Raw genomic sequence first — 25,859 nt, forward strand, 5'->3', positions numbered from 1 at the left:
TTTCATTTATTCAACAATGTTCCTCTGCCAAGGAAAGAACTAGTGCCATTTGTTTCTTTGTCAGCAGGAAATACCGAGCCAAATTTCACAAAGCAATCAAACATAAGCCATTTCAGTTTTAGTGGCTATATTTAGAACACTTTCTTAAATATGAAAAATATTGCTTTTACCTTGCAGAGGATTCGCTCTCCAAGTGCCCTGCTAGCTTTTGAAGCCAGTCATGTCTGATGTTGGATAACTTGGTTATTTGGTGTGTTTTTGTTAACCAGTTATGCACTGACTGGAAGTATGCTATTATTAGCAGAGCCATGAATGCTGCCACAAAATGTGTGATTTTTCAAACTGAATTGTGAACTGGCTTTCCACTGTGTTTCTTCAGACACTCTTCCAGAGGATTTTGATGCCTACAGAGCCCAGCAGGTCCAGCTGGTAGCCTGATGACAACAAACAGGCCCAAAGAGAACGCTTTCCAATGCACAGCTGGATCTCAGAAAGAAGATCATCACGGCGATAAGTTTAATTAAAAATCCAGCAGAAGTGTTGGAAATGTCTCCAGTGAAAATTGATCGATTGTGGTGCAGAGCAACGGTAATATGTGTTCAAAGGGAAGTGGTATAATGTTAGATTAAAAATTATATAACATTTTCCACTTCAGAAAAACCACTTGAAAAGATTGGACTGTCACTAATGAATAAATGTTGTTGTTGTGTGGGAATCTGATGTCTGTGCATACTGAAACCATGGATATCAATGCATCTAATATCCCTGTTTAGATGCATCCACTTGGGGATTATAGCGCTTACCATCTTGTTTTTTTGTTTTTTGTTTTAAACTAGATGTCATTAAGACACTGGACATTCACCATAAGGGATCTGTATATGACAATGTAGTCACTCCCCAAAGCAGGCTATGCTTTTCTCTCAATTTTACTCTAAATGGGTAAATAATTTACAAAATAAAAATTAAATTGTATTAAAGAGAACCTGAAGCTAGCAGCTGAAACAATACATTTATGAGTAAACTGTTTACTGTGGGCATAAATCGAGTGAGCAGTAAGGTCATGTTTCTTATAGACTTCTATACAAATTGGCTAGAAATAATGCAAGTTTAAAGCACTTAAGAATCAGCTCGACTTCTCAGACCGAGAAGTTTTATAGCACAGTCTATAACAGAGAAAGGTAAATTACATTTACTTTAGTAAAATTACGTTGATGATCATTCAATTTAAAATTGGCTTTATAGGTATTATATGTTATTAAACAGGAACAAGCCGAACGTGATTTTAAGTAACAGACTTGACTGTTTGTTTTCAAACTCAACAGCTTTTAGTGGAAATTAACATTCTGAACAAGTCACAAGCATGCACATATCCAAAATAATCTTTTAAATTTGCATTTGGAAATACAGATTACAAAATAGAAACAATAGCAAAGACAATATACAACAGGGTTGAAACATCATGCATGTCCACAGCAACACGCTGTGATGCGACACTGGACAGTTTCTTTTTAATCGGCATATTCTGCAAATCAAGACTATGTGCAGAGAAAAATCTGTCTTCCACATTCAATTTAATTTGACTTTTTTTTTTCTTATAAACAAATGGTCACGTAAAGAGAATCACATGGCAACAAATAAATAACTACAGTTCTGTTACTACGACTTACAGGACAACAGTGATATAATGCTATTCTCACTAGAAGCTTTAAGTGGAACTTAAACTCTGTTTTATTTATTTTTGTTTACACATTTTAATTAACTGTAGAGTCATTTATAAAACCCCATATTATTAAAGGGACATTTGAGTAAAACCTAAAGTCTCTGGGAACAAGCAGCAACTCTTTCCTTGTATTCTGGGACTGAGGGCACACCTTTAATCGCACGCTCCTGTTTGAGCATCACTCATCAAACTTTTTTCAGTTTGTGACAAAAATGCAGTTTGTGCCTTTTTATGGCAAAAAAAGGGAACGGGCTGTGCCGAGAAGTACCTCAAGTAAGTGACGTCTCAGACTAAAATAAGCAAAAGTCTCAAAACTAAACAGTGTATCAGACATAAAAAGACATTTTCAGATGACCTGTGCATCTTATATTTGAAATAAATGGACCCCCAGCTCTCTGCATTTCACCATGTCGTCTCAGGATCGGCCTATTTTGTGAAATTACTTCAAATCTGATCAACAAACCTGACATTTTTAGTCTCTTTTACTAATTTTAAACTAAAGTGTTAGCTGCCTTGCATGAAGTCAAGTCTATTACCAGAGTTCTAATTACTTTTAGATAAAACCACAAAGAAGGCGTTAACACACCTCATCAGCAGTTTCTAAGTAGTGTGAGTTCAGCACGAGCTCCTCTCTAGTACATGTTCTTGTTTTAACTGTTAGGCTTGTGGGTGGATATTTTAGACAGGAAAAATATGACAAACCAGTAGTTTCGAGTTTTAGCTACTAGAGTAAAGTCAGACTGTGTTGCAGAACTGTTACTGGCAGCATATGTATTTAATGGCTCAGTCACAGTAGAGTAAAAACAGGATGGAACCTCCTTGCGCCTAGAAAAGGAAAATTGGTGGTTGCCCCATGAATGCATTGACTTATTTATTTTCTGTCGGAGACCAACCATAATTAGTTGCACCCGAGGCTGACCGCGCACCACCTCTGCACAGATCGCCTTGTGGGGGGCAATTGGTCTCTAATTTTCAAATGCAGCCAAAACTGCCACCACGGTGCAATCAATCTTAGTCGGTCTGCGGCGATGAGCACAACTCATCTGTGAGTTGCCACAGTGGGCTCGACTCAGCTGGTTGCAAACTGTTTGTATTCTGTTCATATCGCTGAGGTTCTCACTGGACTCTAAATGCCCAATGTGAAGTTTTATATGTAGCCAAGTCTCATTATCACCAACAGACTGCATGTAATAGTCCCTTTGACCCTATTCAATCGCAAAGTCATACCAGCCTGAAGCCATCTTAACAGCAGTAAGTTCCTGTGAAGATGGCAACGCACTCTGAGTGCTTGCATACCACTTTCAAACCACTGTTTACTCTAGTGTGACTGTGACATATGTAGCTAATTAGTGTTTGAATCAGTGTGTGTGTGTGTGTGTGTGTGTGTGTGTGTGTGGTGTGACCAACAAAGAAACATTCGGAATGCCTATCCTTTCCAACACAAGCACATAAGCTGCACTGGAGTAAGCCCTTTCTAGTTTTGCATCCCCTAAGATCTTCACAGATTAAAAAACAAGACAAGCCAAAATATAGTTTACAAAGGAAAATAGAGAATTCATCTTTTCTTTGACATGAAAATATTTCCGGAGTATACATCTGGTGTGAAACAGTCAGCATTCACGTCAGGCAGAACAGTCTCTGCTCAAAAGCCAGGAAATCACAAATAAAGTGCGAAGCAACCAGTGGACTAAACGTTGCACACACATACACAAAAAAACAAAACGAAGAAAGAAACCAAGAAAATAAAAATAAAAACCCAACACACACAGTTGCTTTTTACCCAGTCCAGAACGTGACATGATAGGCAACAACAACAAAAACTATCATATCCGGTGTCTTGAAAAGCACTCCACTTCAGCATAGCGAGATCAAAGTCCTGCACATAACATGTTATAATAATCTGCTCGACGTGTCTATCATGTCATGCGGCTGACTGCGTAACACAGAAGCGTCAGAAGAGTCAAGTTCACATATGCAAACGATCAGCGCACGTGCCAATCTGCAACTTCCACGGGACGGATCCCGCATCAACAAAGCCAAGGAGAGGGCCGGAACGACCGCAAGGTCTTTCTATACAAGAAGGGACCGCTTTACACTCGTACGCAGAGAGATGCTACAGTAGTAGGAGAAAGCGTGGAACAAGCAACAGTCTGATTCCTTAAAAGGAGAAAAGGGGCAAATGAAAGAGTGCAGAGAGAAATGGAAGCCTGGTCGCCTTCTCTGACAGACCAAACGCACCAAACATCGTCGGGTTCATTTGGCAAAGGGTTAAAACTAGGACACTGCCACTTAAAATACATTCTTTTATCATTCATCAAGTAGCATTGTACAGAGATGGAGGTAACAGAGTCACTGAACAGGAGAAACCCTTACATGCATCCCTTTAGACTTTGTGGTAGTGTTACGTTACACAAATCAAACCTGCAGAGCTATAGAAGGCCTTCATTTAGAGGTTTTGACTGTCAGGTAAGTCATGCATTTTGTTTCAGCTATAGCATATGTACAAGGTCAGTGAATCAATGACTTCAGCAGGACGAAGGAGATGGCAGGAAAGCTCAAATCACTGGCGTTATTGGCAGCACGACAGTGCACGTGACGCTTAATATCTTTTAGGTACACAAACCTTTGGAAATGTAATCCGTAGAGTGTGTTTTCTACACGTTTGTTTCGGAGGCTTGAAGGAAAAATCCAACGTTAGCTGCTTTACACGAAGCAGAATTAGTGTGTGTCGCATTTTTCTTCGTGTGACACGGGTTCATTTAGGGTCAGGGGCAAAGGGTGTCTTTCTAGAGCAGCAATGTTGCACCATGTTCAACAGTCGCACAGGACGAAGAGGGAGATTCAGGTAATTAAATAAATCACAATTTACAGTTTTTGAGGCCAAAACTTCAAAAGTAAGCTGGATTTATGCTTCTCTGGTATCGAAATGAATTTGTATTCCACTTGTTGATTGTCATTAGCACCACCACGACACACTACAACATCCTACACGCGCACACTCCCAATAGTGTCAGTTTTCTAGCGTAGAGCCACGATGTTTAGTCTTTAAAAGAGATGCCGCCCAATTCCAGTTTTTAAGTGAGGTGATTTTTAATTCTGTCATAAACTACAAAGCCCTTAAAGTCTTAAAATATTATACGGCCTGCACGACATTTACCATGTTTGACATTTTAGGTTCCATTTTAATCTGCAATAATGTTTCTCTTTAAAATAAAATTGACATCTCCAAAGTCTACCATCTGTAATACAAGAGTCACACTGCTTGCTCGCCTGCAAAAAGAATAAATCCAGCTTAACGTGCAAACTCTGTTAGCTAATAAAACACCAGAGGTGGATTTTTTCCTTCAAGCATCTTATTTGTCTCATTTTGCATAGGAATCACAGGCCCGTTGAAGGCAAACAAAAACCGTTGATGGAGGTTTACAGCAGACAAGAAAACACTTCAACTGAGACGAACCGTCCAGCTGTAGAGGTAAACCAAACGTGATTCCTTTTTCTCTTTTTTCAGCAAGGGGGATTTGGGAACTCTTCCCATCAGCGCTGTGAGTAAAAATATTAGCACATCTGTACACAAACGTTACAATATAACAAACATGATCCCACAGACTGCACGTGACTCTCAGGGAAACTCTGACAAAAGATTTAGGCGGGCTGACTGACCCCTTAAAGTCTGTCTGCGTATTCAAACGATGTGACTCTGCTACACCGCCGATTTGTGTAGTGTTCAGATTGCACACAATACTTAGCATATAAATAGATTTATATAGCCATATTCTACTTTGTCTACTTTATCCCATCCTCTCATAAACTAGAAGCGTGGAGCTTATGAAAACCAAGTAGTTCAGTAAGAAATACCCACGCGTCGAGTCAGCTGCGTTTTTGTTAGAGCTTCCCTGTAAAGGAGCAAAAAGCCTCCCCACAATTGCGCTCCATCTCGAACACTTCAAACACGCCTTTGACTTTTTTTTTTCTCGTTTTTGCCCCGCTTTAGAAAACATCCAACAATTTGGCTATAAAGTGTACCGCTACAAAATACAGTACATTGATTTGTCAAACCTTACACAACATAACCACAAACATCACTGACCAAAAGTTTCTCTCAAATACGAGAAAACGTTACAGTAAGTTACGAAAATACGCTGTCACGTTAGACACTTAAGTAGAACAGTAGAATACTCCCGTAAGGCAAAATCAGGTGATTTCACAGTGACGACTTTAAAAGATTTCAGTGATCTCTGGTTTAAAAACAGACACCTTCCTTCACTGAGAAGAGGGTCGGCCTGAACGTGTATATATGTATGTATTCTGGCTTTTCATCAGGAGAAAATAAATTTAGATGCTTCTGTTTTTCTTCCTGATGATTTTTCTCAGTTAAAGATCACGTGTGTGGCTTTAAGCCAACGCATTTCCGGAGCACGCAGCATTTTTTGGAGCGGTGCTAAAAAAAACTGTCGTATCTGGATTGGACTGTTGGGCTGCAGCATGGTTAACGGTCGCCACATCTTACATCAGAAAATGGCACACTGAACACCGAAGGGCAACTATGGGGAGGTTTTGCACTCCTCGATAAACCAAAAATAGCTTAATAAACACATTTATAAATATGTTAGTAATCAATAAATAGACACAAATTACATCAGTGCAATATTACACGATGCCTACAGAAAACATTTTGGCATCAAATTGAAATTATGAAATGGAATATAAAATCTTTAACCAAATAAATAAATAGAACATATAAATAGATGAAGCATAAAAACACACAAGTACACAATGAAAATAACATTTGGTTGTCAAAAATAAAGCTTTGAGTGTGAAATAGAAAGCCGTTATAGCATGATGGGAAAACCGTTCTATTTCATTGCACGGTATTAGCAAAGCGACCATGTTTTTTTCGGTTTCTTTTTTTTCGCTCTCTTTTTTCTTAAAAACACGGCCGCTTATATCGGGTGCAGTTTCGCCCAATGTCCTAGCAGCTTCCTGCTACAAGCAAATATCAACAAAATAAATAATAAAGTGGATATGAAAAGAAAACCGCCAAATGTGCGTTTTTGGAATATATGTGGCATGTAATGGTACACTGTAAACACAGTAGGCTAGCAAAAGCACTGAGCGACCAATCTCATTCAAAACGACAGCGAGGCATTCCCCCCGGCGAGCCGCTGGATGTCTTTTTTCCCCCCTGTTGTCTTTTGGTGCCGCATTGTTTAAAAGGGCAAAGTCGGACAGCTGGACGGCCATGCAACGAGGAAGAGGGATCATCCTGCCCTTTGGTTCTCTCCATTAACGAGTTTTCTTTTTCTTCACGTCACAGCCTGTCCATTCTAAACGTGTCCTCGGTGGCGGGGTCGGCAAGCACCATGTCGGGGTCGTTGAGCATGTGCAGTCCGTCCAGGGTGAGCGGGTCGATCTTCAGCTCGTCCAGAGGGAATTGAGAATCTGCGTCGAAGCTGACGTCGCCAACTCCCGCAAGAGAGTTGGTCAGCTCTTTGGACAGGCTTGGCGGAGACTCACCTGTGACTGAGAAATACAAGTGCTGAGAACAACGTGCACGCCTGGCAAGAATCGGGTTAGAGTTTTTACTGATTCAAGCGAAATTGGGACAAGTATTTCTACATGTTTCCCTACCACAGAGATCCTATTTTAGAACTACTGCACAGTTGCAAAGTACCTTTAAAACCCAAAGACAAACGTTCAAGTCACTGGAAGGTTTACTTTGATGATAGTACACCAACTCTGCACAGACGTACGGTTTATTCTGCTATCGACTCTTATTTGGTGTTGTTTATTAGACTGGATGATAGAAGTGTATAAAACAAGAAACCTTGGCAATTTAGTAAAATGTGGAAGTGTCTAAAAGAAGTTGTTCCCTCGTATGGTCTCTGGAGAATTCTGCTGTTAGTTTCGGCTCAGTTGCCTTTAGACTTCTTTACCTTAGCCCAGATAGAGCGTATATTGACTGAAATCTCAGTCATGTGCAACACACCAGCACAGGGGGGCCTCGTTTCTTGCTCATCACCGATGTTTTGACGGATGCTTGGCATTTATGCAAAGAACCTTTAATGTATCAAAGGGCAAACACACACAGATGCTGTGGCTACCTGTTAGGATGATGTTGGGGATGTTGCCGTGGCTGCTGTAGCCGAGCTGCTGAGAGTCGGGTAGGCTGCTCCCAGTGAGCCCCATCATGGCTGCCTGCGTGTAGTTGAGGGTGGAGCACTGGTTGTAAAGGCTGGTGGAGCTGATGGGGTTTTCGATCATGTTGAACTGCTCGAGCTAAAAAGCACAATTGTACGCGTTACACACATTGAAGTCAGAGAGAATCTAAAGAAAACCTTTTACTTAACGTTACGTGTCACCTGATGAGAGAGAGCGTTGGTCTGCCTCGATGCCAGCTGTTGATCATAAAAGGAGTCGCCGAATATGCTGCCCACCACGGGGATGTGCTGGAGGAACACAAACAACCCCCAAAAATATATATGAGAAATACACCATTGCAGTGGCTACAATAATAACACAAATCTTTACAGAAAGAGAAAATATTTGAGTTCACAAGCAGACACTTTCAGCGATGGAGTAACAAAAAACACAAGCAGCACACAAAGTCACAGCTGTCAGAGTGAGCAGCGAGCAAAGCAAATGGACCTCGTGACCACGACTGTCATGGTTAAACACAAAAAGAGGAGGCTAACAGAAGATGCAATAGCGCCACTCTTTAATGATTAGTTTATTATTAAAATTGAAAGCACACTTTACAGTTTTATTATAAATGACAAACAACCAGGGTGCTTCAGTTTGTCCCATCCTCGTAGATAGGACCACGACAGCCCAGATCAAGACAAAAACTAATTCAGATGGGTTGTTGTCATCATACTACCGTGGCAACACTCAACTCACCTCCACTGTAGGGACTCCAGTGCAAAAAAGGTAAAGTTATTTATTTTTTTAAATAATATTTATTATATTCTGGTATATTTGGAAAGTTGTCTGGGCTCATTGAATATACACACCTACCTAGGATTTACCTTACAGCAGAAAGTGCCTTGAGGCGTTCGTTGGTGTAATTTGGCACTATATAAATAAAGCCGAACTGAACACATATGTAGTTAGCAGGGGTAGTGAATAAAATGCTACTGATACTACAAGTGGCATCCATGAATTACTGTCTCCACATAGTAAGTGAGCTGTTGAGAATATGCTGAACTGTTAGTAGCAATGCCGTTTTTGCCTCATTTAGCTACTGTTAGCCTCTGTTACCTGATGTTAGCCTCTGTTAGCCCCTGTGAGCTTTACATCTAGTCTTTGTCTTTATATAAAGTCCAAAACAGAGGCAAACAACATAAGATCCCCTTCCACGGTTTCAAATAATAAGAAAAAACAATAGAGATGAAACAAGGATGCATGTTCTGGAAACTAACTGTAATTAAACTGCCTTTTAAAAAAAACTACATTTACACTGTGTTACAGTGTAAATGTCCAAATCACTGGGATGGAACGGCTAGGCCAGGGGTAGGCAACTCCAGGCCTCGAGTGCCGGTGTCCTGCAGGTTTTAGATCTGACCCTGGGTCAGCACACCTGAATCAAATGATTAGTTCATTACCAGGCCTCTGGAGAACTTCAAGACATGTTGAGGAGGTCATTTAGCAATTTGGATCAGCTGTGTTGGATCAAGGATACATCTAAAACCGGCACTCGAGGCCTGGAGTTGCCTACCCCTAGGCTAGGCCAACAAGGTTATCTCCCTAGCATAAAGTTTGCATGATGATGACCTGACTATGTGACAACAAAGCAGATATTTTTTCCTGCACGTACGTATCTTGCCACCTACATGCTCCAGCCTGGCATGTCCCCCACCCATGAAAAAACAAACAAACCAAGACTTTCCTCAGAATATATCTGACACAGAGAATATAGTTTGGGTGAATTACATGTGAGAAACTGTAATGGTTGAGGATACAAGATGAATATTTTAAGGCTACAAAGTGTCAGAGCCTCCATCAATAGGCTATCAATATGTTGCCATGCACGCTGTGAACGATGGCAGTGCTGATGAAGAAATGAGCTATGCAGCTGTTGACGGCATGAGTGATTAAGTGTGGACACAGTGAATGAAAAGCAGCCTAACTCTCTACAATTAGCTTTCCCCCAGGAGCAAAGCCCTTCCCCAAACAGCAGGTAGCTCGGTGGGTGGGCCCTTACTTGAGGTGAGCCTCCAGGGGAGAAGCCTTGATTGGAGACTGGGGAGGTTGGAGACTGAGTGGCTGGTGAGCCAGTCTGATTGCGGTACTGTTGGAGGGAAGAGGGTTAGCTAGCACTAAGCTTCATGCCTGTCATACACAAGTCTAAAAACGATGACATGTGAGAAGGCATCAATTTAGGGTCTGCTCAAAACATATGAGGTAGGACTAAAAAGCTCAGGAAGCTAGTCCATGGAAATCAAAGACCTTAGCTGATTAAACTTTGATCTATTAAGAATTTAAAATCATATCTGAGTGCATCTCTGGATCACTTTCAGCAATGCTGCAATTTTTACATCGGTCTCTGGAAATGTTGTTCTGACCTTTTCATCAACTTCTATTTCAAGCTCAAATGTGTGGATGTTTTGTTTGTGGATGATTATCGGTGTTGAAGAGAACTAGGTACTAGGTAGGTTTCCACAAAATACATGTTTTCAGCTGTTTACACCTAAAGCCACATTTTCCAAGGAAAAATTCAAAAGTCGCCACTGTGGAATATGTGTGGGAGCCTGCATGGAAATGTACATTTGCATGTGCAAATGTGGTATAAGCTAGATTAGACTATAGTGAAGTCCGGGATGTTTGGGATCACTTCCTCCTGTTAAATTTGACTCCTTAAAAAACCAAGTTAAAGAAACACAAGTTTGATGCACTGTTCAGGCACAAAGCTCAAAGTCTGTGCTTTGAGCACTCAACAGTGAAAAACAAAACACCTAGTCTAGTGCAGTCCATCTAGTCCAACCATTTACAAATGAAAGGGAGGCGGAAAAAGAGTTCCAGGTAAACCAACTAAATAAAATACCAGCTGGGCTTAAAGTGATCCAGGATGTTCTTGAAGAGACTGGGTAATGTTCAGTTAGGGTAAAGCCTAAACATTCTGATTATACCTCAAACACTTGTGTTTTAAAGAACGGCCAAATGCATATTTCTTTTTTCATAAACCATCATTTACAAAGATGTTAACATCAAACAACTTTACAGTGACATCGTGTAGCAAAGAGTAATATGTGTTTATGCTTCTTAGCTAAGTTAATCTATATAATTAGAAATAAATTAGCATAGAAAGGATGTGCAGATATTTACTGCGATGTATTTAGGGTAGCATCATTAAAGTGGTAAAATTAACAGCAGCTTAAAAATAAGCAAAATTATCTCAATCATGTCATCAGATTTTTATCTATGCTTCCACGTTCTTGTTAAACTGCATCTTACCGAGCTGATGCTCATGCTGCCAGTGGTCTGGCTGTCTGGTGAGGGACTGCTGGCAGTGGCAGACGCTGTACCAGCGGAGGCCAGAGTTGGCAAGGTAATGAGCTGGATGCCTTGTGGCAGGGCCTGCTGCTTCTGGAGGTCACTGATCAGCTGGGCCTGAGCCTGAGCTGTCAGCTGGTTGAACAGAGGGTACTGAGAAAGCTGCTGTTCCAGGGTCAATGACTCTGTTGGCATGACCTGCAGAACGATGGGGATAAATTAGTCCAAGTAGCAGTGATTCCTGCTGCATGAACTGGAGGGTAGGGGTGTGGTGTTTAAATGTTTTATCTTATCTTTAACCACCTAGTATGTGTTGAATACTCATTAGTATACAGCTTGACGTTTCAAAAGCACTACAATTTATGGATCTGTACTAAAAGCATAAGGACAAAGACACAGATATCATTAAGAGCCTGTTCTCAGCATCCAACAGTGCTATTTACACATAGGAACACATTACTGCAGATGATTTCAGTCACTTAGGGCCTAGCGACCCCCCTGGCAACCTCTAGCTGATAAGGAAACGTATGTATTCTCGAACCAGTTGAAAGTACCAGGTGAAATTATCTGCAAAGATAATTTGCAAAGATAATTTGTTGTTGGTGCAGTGCTGCACCAACAACCTCCTTGCGATTGCTTTGGTCTTCGGCACATGCCTGCAATTTGCCGACTTGACTGCAAAGACTCAACTGGAACTGTGAAAAGTCTCCTTCAAAGTAAAAGTTTGCTAAAATCAACATAGCCATGTAGTGTTTCTTTAACTTAACCAGACTGCAAATGAATACTGGAAAAAAAAGAAAGATCAACTAAGCTGATAAATATGTAAATGTGTCACGCTCATCCACCACGGCCTCCCTACAATACCGACTCTGTTGCTCTCTCATGCCTGACTTTGTTAAGGCAAGGCAAGGCAAGGCAAGTTTATTTGTATAGCACAATTCAACAACAAGGTGATTCAAAGTGCTTTACAGAGACATTAGAAACAAGAACAAATAAAAACATGATTTAAAATTGAATAAAACAAGCAAATAAACTAACTAACTAATTAACAAACAAACAAACAAACAAACAACAGTATATAAAATCAAAACAGATAAAATCAGAACAGTAGATAAAATCAGTAGTTAAATGTTAGTTTTGAAATTTAAGCTTAAAGTGTGGATTTGGTGCTTTATTCAAATGCAGCTGAGAACAGGTGAGTCTTCAACCTGGATTTAAATAAACTGAGTGTTTCAGCTGATCTGAGGCTTTCTGGGAGTTTGTTCCAGATATAAGGAGCATAAAAGCTGAATGCAGCTTCTCCGTGTCTGGTTCTGACTCTGGGAACTGATAAAAGACCGGATCCAGATGACCTGAGGGATCTGGATGGTTCATACTGGGTCAGGAGGTCATTGATGTATTTTGGTCCTAAACCATTCAGAGCTTTATAGGCCAGCATCAGAACTTTAAAGTCTATCCTCTGACGGACAGGCAGCCAGTGTAAGGACCTCAGAGCTGGACTGATGTGGTCCACTTTTTTGGTCTTAGTGAGGACTCGAGCAGCAGAGTTCTGAATGAGCTGTAGTTGTCTGACTGATTTTTTAGGTAGACCTGTAAAGATGCTGTTACAGTAATCAAGCCTACTAAAGATGAATGCATGGACTAGTTTTTCCAGGTCCTGTTGAGACATCAGATCTTTTATCCTTGATATATTCTTGAGGTGATAGTAAGCTGACTTTGTTATTGTCTTAATGTGTTTTTCTAAGTTTAGGTCTGCATCCATCACTACACCCAAATTTCTCGCCTGGTTTGTGGTTTTTAGATGTATAGATTGAAGTTCTCTGGTGACCTGTAATCGTTTTTCTTTGGCGCCAAAGACTATTACCTCAGTTTTGTTTTTGTTTAGCTGGAGAAAATTGTGGCACAACCAGTCATTCCTTTCTACTGATGACTATCTGGACATAAACAAATACTGAACCAATGAGAGTTTGACCATAATGTAGCATATCCTAAAATGCAGTATTTTATTCTGTAATTTATTCTGTGCACAAAACCTACAAAATATAATTAATCATTAATGGAAAAAGACTTGAAACGGCACCATAGACTAATGTGAAAAATCCTTAAGGGTTAATATAATGTGACCTCTTTTTGCAGTAAGTGATGACACTTATTTGTTTCAAATTCAATACATCGGGATGCAAGTGCAATAACTATTTTTAAATTTCTGACTTCATCCATTTTTGGTCCAAATACCTTGGATATACAAATACATTGTTCCTGAAAGAGAATGAAACAAATTTTAATTAATCCTTACCTGTGTAATGCTAACTGGTGAGGAAAGGGTGGGTGAGAGCTGCTGAGGAGATTGTTGGAGATGGAGGTCAGAGGTTAGGGTAAGCGGCACCACCGGTGGCTGCCGGCGCTGTGCAGTCACGGTCATGGTGGGCTGAGAGGAAGTGGGGATCCCTGGGAAGTCAAAAAAAAAAAGAAGAAAAGAAACTATGGATGTACACGTACCTGTTTTTTGTCTCCAACTTAGCTTTAATGCACCAACTGGTGTAAATAAGAAACATCAGAAAAAGTAAAACAGCAAAAACCACCAACTTTAAATGCCTGCACGGTAGGGACTGATACTGAGTGCAGAAGAGTGAGTCTAAGTCAAAGTAAAAGTCTGTAAAAGTGCATAAATGTGATAAAGCACAAGCCCCTACATTTGGTATTTTACACATTAGGTGTTACAACATAAGAGACTGTTACAAACTGATGCTGAACTAGATCCTGTTGGCCACACTGCGTGCCGTCTGCAGAGCTAGACTCAACACTTGTGGAGCATCAAATTAAATCCTGCTGTTTTGTTGTCATTTGTATGAAAACTACCGGCATGTTTTTATGTTTTCTTTGGAAAGTTGCATAAGTGTTTAGTGGTTCTCCTTTGTAAACAAACACATTCCACTTAAAGCTAAATTTCTGTGCTACAACACTGGTCGGTACAATACCGACGCTTTGTTACATTTACCCGTTTTACCCCTTTTATGAACACAAAATGTTGATTATTACCGTGGCTGGCGGCGCTTATACCCAGGTGGGTGAGGTTGGTGGTGAGGCTGCCCGTGCTGTTGGCTGTGCTGAGGGAGGGGAAGGCCACGGTGTCCTCGGGGTCCAGCGGGGTAGAAAGCGGTGGGGGGAACTGAATGTTAGTCAGATCGGGCAGCGAACCGCCGGTGTTATGTGCGGCTGGGAGCACGGATGGGTTCAACTCCTGGTCTGGCGAGGGGAATATGCTGAAAAGAGCACATTTTCTATCAGACATAAGAACAGCTTGTGCGAAACAAGACTGTGACCAAGCATATGAGCATTTTTAATAAAAGGCAACAACAGCTAGGTGACAGTGGGTAGCATGTTTGCTTTAAATGCTATTTTAAATACTTCTTATAACCCACCTACAGTGGGTGGGTGCCACAGTATTACAGTCGATTTTCATTTTTCTGTATAATTTGAATTATAATACTCAGATTGTGCTTCTTATGCAATTTTTCTGTTTTTAAATATATATTTTTATGTATTGTTCTTGTTAATATTATTATTATTTTTTCTTTTTGTATTTTTAGTTGTCCTTAGCATAAAGCGCTCTACCAACAAGCTTGAAGCCTGTTGTGCTTTCACTCAGTGATGCCCACAGATAAATAATTCCCAGCCGTGCTAGAATTTTCCATCAGCTGACAATCCTTTCTCAGTGTGTATTCTGTGTCTCGTAAGTTCACTTTCTTGAAAATGTTTTCAGTTTCTAGCAAGGAGAAATCATTGCAAGACCTGTTTCATGCTTTGCTTTGGTCAGTTTGAACCAAATACAGCAAACACAAGCAGACTTCATTTAGAGAGAAGCAGGAACGATAATCTATTACTAATAATAGGAAATCTAAAAAAGGCTCTTTTGGCTGATTCTTTGGTCACAAAGGAAGCTCATCTGGCAGATTTTGATGCCAGATATTGTTTCTGGTGCAACCACCAAGGGATTTGTGTCTCCTGGGAACGAGTATGTGTAAGCCACTCCTGTTACAGCACAACATAATGATCTTGTAATAACGTTTCTTCTAGATTAATTACCTAATGGGTATTGTGTCCCACCGAAAAGTTGCTTTTAGCAATTTTTCCAGTTTTTTTCTAGCACATAATTGTAAACTTGTAATATGGAGGCTTAACACGAGTTACACAGAAGTGCACAGCAGGAGTGACAGGGTTTCATAATAGTTTGCTTCATTTTTGACTAACCAAATGAGCGTGCATTTAGTTTTTTTGTTTATTTTCTTGTATAACCTTTAAACGTGGATATTATTTGAATTTAGAAGCAAAAAAGATGCAAATTCTTTCGTGACGTCTCTGAGAACTGACAGCACATTTCGTTTTTCTTTTTATGTACAGCTGTCAAAACATAATATGTGATTTGTGAGCCTATAACAGAAAATATTACAATACTGTGCAAAGTCTTAAATTTGTTCTACTTTGCTTCCAAGGAGCCAGATTTTCTTTGAATTTGTTGAAAGTGTTCTTGAGCAATAGTTCTGCAAAGTTCTTATTTGGACATTTGCTGCTTTTTCACTCATTTTCAGTCCAGTCCTTGAACCTGACCATCTTCAGACAATGACCTTTGAATCATTCAAATAAAAAAGGGCACCCCAGTCAAGGTTTTTTAGCAAAGAAGCAGTTTTAAAATATCTTGATGCATGCTCAATCATCCAGGTAAGTAAATCCCAAGAAGTTTCAGAAGATTCTGTTCACCTGGACGTAGCGTTTTCAGTGGGAGAAACATTTTAATGACCGTGAAACTGACATCACAGCTGCAGTGGGCTAGTTTCAGTCATTGTGCAAAGGTAATGTTTATAAGGTTGGGGAAACCTGCAGGTAGCGGAGACTGAAGAAGTTACTTGGATGACTGACGAAATCTTTCTTCCACTGAGAACACTACGTCCAGATGAACAGAATCAACTTTCTGGGAACCAGTTTTAAACTTTATCTCTTTAGGTGCTTTGTTAACTAGCAGCCTGTCACGAAAACAAAAGGCGGCAAACACTCAAAGAAGAGCTTCTTAGAAAGTCCTTGAAGAAGCTTCAAGGACTATTCCTGAAGACCACTTAAAGAAATGATAAGAAAGCTTCCGTATTAGAGCTCAGGCTGTGTTTAAGAATAAACGTGTTCATACAAAAAACTGAATGTTGACTGTTTTTGCTCTACCTAATCACACGAGCCAAGGTGTGAAAACGGGTGTAGGTCACTATCAGCCAAGGTTTCGGGTGAACTCATTGTGAAACTCCCCCCTATCATGTGATTTCCGGAGGTCAGAAGGCCCAGGATGTGAGTGGGCACTAAGGCATCTGGGAAGGATCTCAAAACTGGTTTATAGATGGCAGATAGTTGGTGTCGTAAGCCACCACCTCTATTCAAAGATGGTCATTCACAGTGGACATAGATGGCTTCTTTTACTCGTCTTTCAAACCATCAAACCATGTGAACAATGTGAACATTGGCATCCTCAAAGGAGTGACCTTTGTCCTTTAGATGCAGATGGACCGCCAGTTGGCTCTTCTATTTTATGCCATATGTTATATTATGCTATTTTTTCATTCCTGTCTCTTATGTATACATTTGCATATCTAAAGATACATCAACATATGCCTGAACCCCCCCCCCAAAAAAGAAACAAAAACACATCCAAGCTTCACCAGTACGTTTAATCACATAAAACCCCCCAGTAGCTTAAATAAACCATCCACCTATTAACTGTTTACTTAAATGCTGTGCCGAAAAACAAACAAAAAGATAGATATAGATTGGTAGCTACCTATATATATATCTATATAAATATAGATATCTATAGACATAGATATAGATATATAGTTATATAGATAGATATAAAAATCACATATACATCACATCATGTTGTTGATACTGGCAAGAAAAGATGGTCAACCAGTTTTACAAGCTGTGTCTCTGTTCAGCATCTGATGTCATCGTATCGACATTGTGCAAGTATAAAAGCTGCAGACCGTCAGAGATTAAACAACAAACAGCTGGAGTTGGTGAGCATCGGCACGACTGAAGACAACTCAGAACGATTAAACTGTAAGTTTTCAAATCTAGAATATCTGACTAAACTTTAGAGTCAGGGAAAGATTTACTGAAGACTTTACTTTGTTACAATATGGAAAATAAAATATGACAAATTAGTTCATGACCATCTTTTCTGTCAAGCCAATGTGGTTTTTCCTGAAAAAAGAAAAAAAAATTGTGTTTTGCTTTAAAGCAAAACTATGGAAGTGATTTGTTTTTATTTAAAAGTTACATTATTATAGAAAGAGCTGTATAATGACTGCAGTAATAAAAAAAAAACAAACGTTTATGCTGTTCTAAATTAAAGATGATGTTATTGCATTATGAATTAGAAACATATAGAAAAAAGACACTTCTGTCATTTAGAAAATTACACTAATAAGACAATAACTGAATGTATTTGGTTTAGATTTTTATGAAGTGAGTTTTTATTGTATTTATTTCACTTTTCATACTTGATTTACTTTGTTGAGCTATTGTTATACTATACTTTATTTATTTAAACTATGTCATTATAGATTATATTTAATGCTATTTCCAAATTTTTGGGAAACACAAATGTGAATTTAAAATTAAACAATAATCAATCATTTTATTTTTGAAGGTTCAAGGACTTTTCCACAATGATTCTCAAGATCTGTTTCATTCTGCTTCTGCTTGTCGGTAAGTGTTAGCAAATAACAACAAATTATATTATAAGCAGTCGAAGAATTTGTAGAAATGAGTCTGAAGTTAATCCATCAATTTCAATGTCAGCCATTTCACAGATACCAGAAGTGAATGCACAAAATGCAGCCACCCCAACCCAAGCTTCAACTACCACAATGAAAAGTTCAGCCACCCCAACCCGAAATGCAACCAACGCAACGCAGAGCACAACAAACAGCACAGCAGCCATTAACAAAATCAGCCTGACTTCTGTCACAATGGCCGTCGTAGCTGCTGTGCTTCCATAACATAGTTACAGTTGTAACTATGTTGTTACAACTAGCTTTTTTAACCATGCATTTGTCTGTGTATTTTTCATATCCTATCAAAGTAGGGAAGTTTCAATAAGGGGAGGGATGATAAATAAAAGGGGATCTAAACTGTCTTTTGAACACATGTAAATGATCCATTTTACTGTATGCTTTCACAAGATTGTGACTTTCTTTGTGGCAAAGGTCAACAAATAAAATGTTTACCAATCAGAGGAAATTGATTCAATCACACATATTAAGATTTATTGTGATGACCATCTATTGTGAAAATAACTGTACCTAACCTGATTTAAGGGAGAATATGTTAACTTCCTAACCAATAAATGACAATAATCACTTAAGTTTTGCTCTATTTTGTGTAATTCTGTATGTTAACCAGCCTTTTTATTTATTCAGCATCTTTGCACTCCGCCACTTTGCACAATAAATATGACTGTGGCTGATGTATCTGTCATGTTATCAACTTTATTATGGACACTGAGAGCAAAGAAAAAGCCCAAGGTTAATTCCTTGTACTTGGTCAATAAAGCTGAACCTGATTCCATTAAACAGGTCTCACGTCTTTGCATTAAATTGGATTGAACATATTAAGGCGGTTTGTCGGGAGTTCCTAACCCACTCCGAAGCATTTCAAGAAGCAAGTCCTGCTTTTGCTGTTATTTTGACAGATCATCTAAATTAACTTTGAACTGGGACATGGGAAAGTACATGGACTTTCTCACCAGAGAAATCAGATAATAAAATGGTTAGAAATTGCTGACTTTGCCCCCATTTTCTTTTTTTTTTTTGTGGTCCATCCATGTTTGGTCTTGCAAAATTCTCCCATTTATTTCCAATTCTTTCAGTGCCATTTTTCTAATATCCAACGTTAACACGAAAAAGGATTTTTGCTTTAAATGTCATTATGAAGCATTTTATGTTTGTACTTTATAGTGCTCGTAGAAAAATAGCACCTGATTGCCTATCACTACAGGACTTTCCCCCAGCCATACCTGATCTGATTTACTGGGGGCGGGGGAGGAAGCGCACCAGCAAAATAATCCTGAAAGGCGATACTAGCAACATCTATGATTTTCCTCACAGATGATGGAGGATTTCCTCAGTTACCTGACACATGGGGAATGCACAAAAAACTTCAGTCAACCATCCAAATGAAAAAGAAAAAAGCAGTTATAGAAAAAAAAGAGTACCGGTAGCAGATTAATACTGAGCTGTTGTTTACTTAGTCCAGAGCGCTACAAAACACACCAGTAATAAAACCTGGCTACTTATTAAGATTGAGATTTAAAGGATTATATCTGGTTGATGGTTATTCTTCCAACTAAAGGAAAAAAACATGTGCCAAAGTTTTCTTGTCAATTCTTAGGTCACAGAAATTCAAACTCCAAAGAAATCACTAGGAGCACAAATCATTTGCAACTCTTTCACCCAGTGAGAGCCAACAACTTCCAGGAATGACCGCCAACCAATTGGGGAACGCACATTTCTCCCTAGCAACCTAGCTGTATCACGTCCAATATGGCAGACAACTAATGTCCACATATTGCTTCATGCACAATACTTGAGTGGCATTGCTCTTTGAAGAATAATAAAACAAACAACATAAACCACTCACTTGATTCCTGGGACATCACACGTGTTGGGCTTTGATGAATCATCCTGAGAAGAAAATGCAATCATGAGACACAAGTCTTGCGTCACTGGTGTACACTCTGCAGCCCTTCCCTGTCCCATTGGTACCTTCTCGTCATCCCACAACTGTTTCTGCACATCGTTGTCTGCACTTGTCTCCGAGTTCTCCGTTCCAGGCACTGTTAGCAGCAGTACTAATTAGTGAAACAGCAAGACACAGTTGCTTGCCATGACAAAAATACATAACAAACCAAAAAAAATGAGTCATCAATATCGGAGCCAGTCATGCAGAATTTAGTGCTGTGCACCAGATTCTAGAGTGTAAAAATAGAAGGTGACCATCAGACAGACTGAAAGGATGCCAGCTAATCTTGGCTTCGCTTTATCAGAGCTTCACACATAAAAAGACATAATCAATGCATAATCAGTTAATTATTGATTTTCCTCTCTAGATCCTCCTGAATCAGCCTCATTCAGAGATGCTACTCCTCCACATCCAGCCGAGGGCTGAACCAGAATGCAGAAACTTTGCTAGAGATCCATTTACTTTATAAATATTTCACCAAGAACTACTACTGTGTGACACCAGCCCCTTTATGTCTTTTGAGGTTTCCTGTCTGCATTAGTACATTCTACATTAATAAATAAAAGCAGCTCTGTGTCTTTGTAATGGGATCTTCCTCTACCTCGTTTAGGCTGCAGCTCCTGTGATCCCCCGGAAAAGACCTCCTGGGGCTTTGGATTCATGGCGCTCTGGTGTAAGGCAGAGTCTGAATTTGTCCTGTACGTGAGAGACAGATGAAATTCAAGCAAAACCAATGCCAGCTCATGAATACTGGCAGAATTCAAGCTCTGCAGCATCAAATCTATCAGAAATCTGTTCTAGACCTTCTGGTTTACTTTAGAAGTTGTGCATCAACTAGGCTGCACAGAGTCATGTCATTTAATCTTTGGAAGAGCGCTGTATCTGGCTGTGTGTCCTAGTTCTTATTTTGGCAAATGGACAAAAGGAGGTGCCTTACCTTCTCCAGCTAGTGTCTGGCGGTGGGGAGAGGTAAACTGAGCTGTAAGGACAGCTGTCAATGTGAATTTAGTCAAGGGAAATAAATTTGTTTTCTTACCCTAATCAGCCCAAAAGACCTGCTAAATAATAAATAACCACACACAAGCTTTACTTTGATACATTTACTTTGATATCTTGTTATCTAATAGACGAATATATTGATGGTCTTGTCAACTGTCTACAACGCATCGTGTTACATAGTTCAGTATCAGGCTGTCAGTACATGCAGCATAACAAACACTCACTCTCTTAAAATCCACTCAGCACCATTACTGACAGATGATATCTTAACACATCTCATATGATGAATAGTAATTGCGTTTCCTTAAACAGCAATCATTGTTAACCAGTCTGGTAGCAATCCCTGGTCCATATGACAATATAAAAACACGGATGACCAAATAACCTTAACCCCTACTTAACCACTTTCCAGGCAAACTACAGGCAACCACTGCTCCTGGAGGTTTCTGGTGTGGGGCCCTCTTTCCCATCCATTTTATCTGGTCATTGCAACCTCCAGGAACCAACGCCCAACTAGTTGGGAAATACACATCTTTCCCTAGCAACAAAGAAGTTGCTAGGGGATCTCAAAACAGTCTCTAGGCCTGTGCAACTGAGGCCTTACTTACATTCAAAACTATTCATCCCACAAAGTTTAGCCCCTATCTCAAGGCTGCATATTGGCATTTTAAGAGGACATTTCCCAACATCAGTGGCTGATGTCTATCTGTTTTGTTTCTGTTTATCATCAATGGCACTGGCTAAATGTTTAGGAATAACATGACGACAAGCTAAAAGACTTTAAAATAGTCCTGATAGTGTCAGCAATGAAAACTGTCATTAGAACAAAAGGCTATTGTTTCAGAATTTCAGTCATTCATTATTCTAACTATATATATATATATATATATATATATATATATATATATATATATATATATATATATATATATATATATATATATATATATATATAAAAAACGTATCACACAAATACATGAAAACTAATGAAAGCTGATCAATTAAACAGCCAAAAGCTTAAATTTAAAGCAGTCTGCTACGCTGAAGTAGCTTGTCTCCAGACACAAATCAGAATTTTGACTTAAAAATCAGACCAAAACAATAACACATTCCTCATCACAGTGCGTTTGAAACGAAAGGATATCTGGCGTCCATGTTTGTCGACTGTTAGCGGCCGGCGGTGAGGCGAAGTGATGCGGTTCCGGTCACGGTAAACACGGTCCACCAGCCCGTGGTGCCTGGTTGTCCGACTGGTATCCAGCACTGAGTTCTGGAGGTGGACACATCAGGTGAATGAGGCCCCGCCCACAAAGAAAACAAAAACAAAAATTGCTTACACTATAAAACTGTGTCTTAGGATAATGTCTGAGGATAAATGGTGCACATGTGTTTGTTTCAAAATGAGTCAAGCCATGGGCCCCCCATACTGATGCTTGAGTTGGCAAATGTATTAAAAATGGAAAGCCATGACAAGCAATGGTCTATTTAAAATTTAGGAACCAAATTACGCATCAGGGTGAAAAAACCCCAAACAAAACAAAAAAAAAACAAAAAAAAACAGCTGTAGTGCACGTCTTCTCCTTCACTCTTGGACCCTGATAAAACCTGATGCTTTATGCAGCTTTGACGATGAGGTAATGTCTAAACACTTTACTGTCAGCACAGCCATAAATAAGCCTGCAGACTTTCTTTAATGGCTTTAGAGGAATTTTCTGGGTTCTTTCACCAACACCACAGACACCTGCAACCTTTGTATGTCCAATAGTATCACCAACAGCTGAGAAGGGCACACTGGTCTACAACAAACCATTGATTTACCAGCCGAGAGAGGCCAGGGGCTCACCTGAAAAGGCAGGTCAATGTTGCCATTTCCAATCTGATTGACATTGGGCAGTGAGCCTCCATAGTACTGTCCACGATTCTGCCCTAGTTGCAAATACTGGGTCTTCTGTAACTGCAACTGTGCAAAGTAAAATTGCATGAAAGCATGAGTGAATGACTGATCCAATACACAAAAAAAGAGATGCTAAAAACAAATGGTGCATGCCAGACCACAGTGTGGGATATGAAAGACTGATGAATTCATTAACTGACAGATGAAACGTGATGAGCCAGGCAGATGTGGCGGTACCACGAATAATCAGGAGGCAGAGAACATATTTTAATAGCAAATAAAAAGAAAAGAAAAATCACATCAGCTGATGTGAATGACACCTGACTGACAGCTGGTGTAATTACAGTCACACTTTCCATGTAACACACCTGGCTACTACATTAACCACACAACAGTAGTCAAAACAAAACCCATATATGTTATTAAAAAACAAAAACAACACTGTGATGGAAGGCCTCGAATATGAAATGAAATGCGTGAGGATAAATGATCAGAACTGATGCCATGGATGGATGTTTGGATGGCAACACAAAGAAATCAGGCAGAGACCATAAAACTGAGTAGTAAATTCAATTCCCCCCACCCCTCCCCCTTTGCAGTAAATAACAGTACAGCTCAGGTTTACACTGACGCAGCGTGGTAAGTGGGCATCATTTCCAGCAACTAGACCAACAATTAGCCCCAACGTTTCCTGGCAACAATATGGTTTATATGTTTTGAGACGAACAGCCCTGAAACAATTAGTTCATCATCAAAAATTGCGAGAAATCGCCAACAATGATGACAAGTCATTCTGGAAGTTATTTTAAAACTTTAAAAAAAAAAATCCCATTTCAGCTCCATTTTACTGTTTTTTTTTTTACATGATTATCATCTGCTATATCTAAACCAGAGCTTTTCATCCACAGTTATATTCACTTCTGTAAAATGACAACAACAACAAAAAAAGACAGACAGTAAAACGAACATCATGTCTCAGCGTTAGAAAAAACCCCCACATTTTATTCATCAGCAGTGGACTTGCAGCTTCAGTTAGAGCCAATTGAATTGGCATAATAAACAGCAGCCTAATGAAAACATCTGCTCCACTTGTAGTGGTTGAGGCAACCAGTGCTTTCATTGTAGTGAGAAAGCTGCCATTCACACTTTGCTAAAGATAGAGCGAGTAAAACGAGACATGTGGATCATTTAGTCAGAGCTGACTTTGCTCTCCGTAAGTGTATGCTATGAAAATAATGTTACGGGTAATGTGGGGGTTACCCTCTTTCCCCTTAATAAATAAGAAACACACACACACACAGCTGGTTAACATCTGTTTGGCTAATCTCTCTGTCAACCAACATTGCTTCCCATTCCGTTTCTAAATCGCAGCTAACTTTTCCTAACGTGCTCTAATGCGGTCACTACCATGCCAGACGATTTGTCTATTAGCTAACGAAATGTCAGCAGCCACAGGCAGGGGAGAACAGGTGCACATTATCCACAGCTCCAGCAGGCGAGGCTAAGCTGGTTAGTGCTGCTGGAAGTCAAATAATGCTGGCTTGTTTTAACAGGCGCGGGGGAAACGTCGCTCCGCAGCATTGCACTGATGCAGCAAAGGACGCTAATATGAACTTTAGCTTACATAGCATCCCAACCTTTCCGATACATCTCCGCAGTGTTCGTTAGCTGCCAAACAGCGATGCAACGAGAGGTAAACAGCCCCTCTGTGGGGGTCTTACCCGCGCAGCTCTGGTGATGTTCAGGTCTTTCATCACTTCTTCAAACGCGGCGGTCTCTTCCGCCTGCTTCTGATTATGCAAAGCGATTTTTTCGCTAAATTTGCGAGGATTGTTAGAGGACGCCATCTTTCCCCTCTTCTTCTCAATGGAATGTTACGCTGCGCACCACTCCGGGCTCTCCCGGTCGTCATCACGCACAGTCAACGTGTCTGTTGATGTTTTTCTTTTTTGCTTCAGTTATTGCCAGAGTTTGCGGCAGGGTGAGTTGCAGATAAAATACACACTGCCACAAGGGAAATCGTGTGCCCCAGATGCATGCTATAAATAGTTAAGTAAATAAATAAGTTCACATAAATGAGAACAGAATTTTCAAACAGAATAAAAACAGCATGGAATGAAGCAGTAATGAATGCAATGGATACAACAGAAAAAAACTGAGCATGAACTATCCAGAATGGAAGGAAAGTCTACATATATCGCATGAAGCTCTAGTTTATGACGAGAAAGTTGGATCATATTGAATTAAACTAGAAGATATGCAATGGAAGTCTGAGTATACTGACTAAAACTTGCATATATCCAATGAAAGTCTGAATGTATTGAATTAAACTTCACTATGTGAGATTGTGAGCTGTTGTGGTATATTTTCATTGGTTTTTGTAGATTTTCTGGCCATCGTTTTATTGGATCAAGGACAATGGTCTAATTGTTTGAAACTTTTGGTATGACCCTGTCTGGAATGCAACCCTGATACTGGATATTGGACTAAAAGAGTTGAAGAGGTAATTGCAGGCTAGCCAACGAGCTATTAGGCTAACACTGAAGGGTACCACGGGGCCAAGTGGACTCTGACAGCTGTCGAGGACATTAAAAAGTCTCTTGATTTCCTAATGGAGGGAATGTCTACTATCAGGTTGCAGTAGAACAGCATCCTTAACATTGTGGAGGTGGTAAAGCTCCTCTGCATCTAAAACATAGAGTAAGAGAAAAGGATTGCAGACCTGCAACGGTATTCCAGGATAAATGACTGCTTCATATTAAACCCCGCTCATACGCTCAGGTAGGGACTGTCAATAGCAGTGAGGAACCAGGGGAGCTGGACGTTAGCTCCATGGTACAACAGGTTGCTGCTTTCCTGCAGTCCAAAGGGATTGATCTGGACTGTGACAACATCGACGCATGCCACCCTGTGCCCAGAATAAACACCAGCAACAAACCAGCTATTATCTTAAGTGTAAATAAGAAGCACGAG

At 39.9% G+C, this 25,859-nt stretch overlaps 2 protein-coding genes across 4 annotated transcripts in view; one reads left to right on the forward strand and one right to left on the reverse strand.

Annotated features, from left to right (window-relative positions):
- Positions 1 to 18,825, forward strand: part of comp (cartilage oligomeric matrix protein) — a 31,106-nt gene extending 12,281 nt beyond the window's left edge. Inside the window, exons 19-24 of the mRNA XM_086263187.1 lie at positions 380 to 4,565; positions 5,096 to 5,192; positions 7,035 to 7,289; positions 17,185 to 17,308; positions 17,901 to 17,959; positions 18,053 to 18,825. Of these exons, the coding sequence (XP_086119313.1) occupies positions 380 to 438 (59 nt within the window). The 3' untranslated portion in view covers positions 439 to 4,565; positions 5,096 to 5,192; positions 7,035 to 7,289; ... (1 more) ...; positions 17,901 to 17,959; positions 18,053 to 18,825. The remainder of the gene's footprint in view (positions 1 to 379; positions 4,566 to 5,095; positions 5,193 to 7,034; positions 7,290 to 17,184; positions 17,309 to 17,900; positions 17,960 to 18,052) is intronic.
- On the reverse strand, positions 1,191 to 24,773 carry crtc1b (CREB regulated transcription coactivator 1b). Of its 3 annotated transcripts, none has more exons than XM_086263190.1 (14): positions 24,608 to 24,772; positions 22,836 to 22,952; positions 22,135 to 22,262; positions 20,931 to 20,990; positions 20,595 to 20,689; positions 20,017 to 20,087; positions 19,892 to 19,935; positions 14,249 to 14,472; positions 13,506 to 13,657; positions 11,171 to 11,407; positions 9,921 to 10,007; positions 8,080 to 8,166; positions 7,822 to 7,996; positions 1,191 to 7,240 (listed from the first exon to the last, which is right to left on the reverse strand). In XM_086263190.1, exons 1-14 carry the CDS (start codon positions 24,731 to 24,733, stop codon positions 7,029 to 7,031), a joined length of 1,815 nt encoding a protein of 604 aa, XP_086119316.1. In that variant the 5' UTR covers positions 24,734 to 24,772; the 3' UTR covers positions 1,191 to 7,028. The 3 variants fall into 3 exon arrangements, with proteins under 3 accessions (XP_086119316.1, XP_086119314.1, XP_086119317.1); XM_086263188.1 differs by having other exon boundaries at positions 20,017 to 20,102; XM_086263191.1 differs by lacking the exon at positions 9,921 to 10,007 and having other exon boundaries at positions 20,017 to 20,102; positions 24,608 to 24,773.
- Positions 24,774 to 25,859: the final 1,086 nt, after the last annotated feature.

The sequence above is a fragment of the Aulonocara sp. 'chitande type north' Nkhata Bay genome, linkage group LG15, assembly GCF_057382095.1.
Source record: "Aulonocara sp. 'chitande type north' Nkhata Bay isolate Kocher_YH1m ecotype deep benthic linkage group LG15, A_spYH_male_GT1.1, whole genome shotgun sequence".
Taxonomy (NCBI): domain Eukaryota; kingdom Metazoa; phylum Chordata; class Actinopteri; order Cichliformes; family Cichlidae; genus Aulonocara; species Aulonocara sp. 'chitande type north' Nkhata Bay.

Coding starts and splice junctions, on each gene's coding strand:
- crtc1b (XM_086263188.1), bottom strand. CDS start 24,733: ATGGCGTCCTCTAACAATCCTCGCAAATTTAGCGAAAAAATCGCTTTG. Junction 20,103..20,594: donor GGAGCTGCAGCCTAAACGAG/GTAGAGGAAGAT, acceptor TTCACTAATTAG/TACTGCTGCTAACAGTGCCT. Junction 8,167..9,920: donor CCCCTGGAGGCTCACCTCAA/GTAAGGGCCCAC, acceptor GTGTTCCTCCAG/CACATCCCCGTGGTGGGCAG.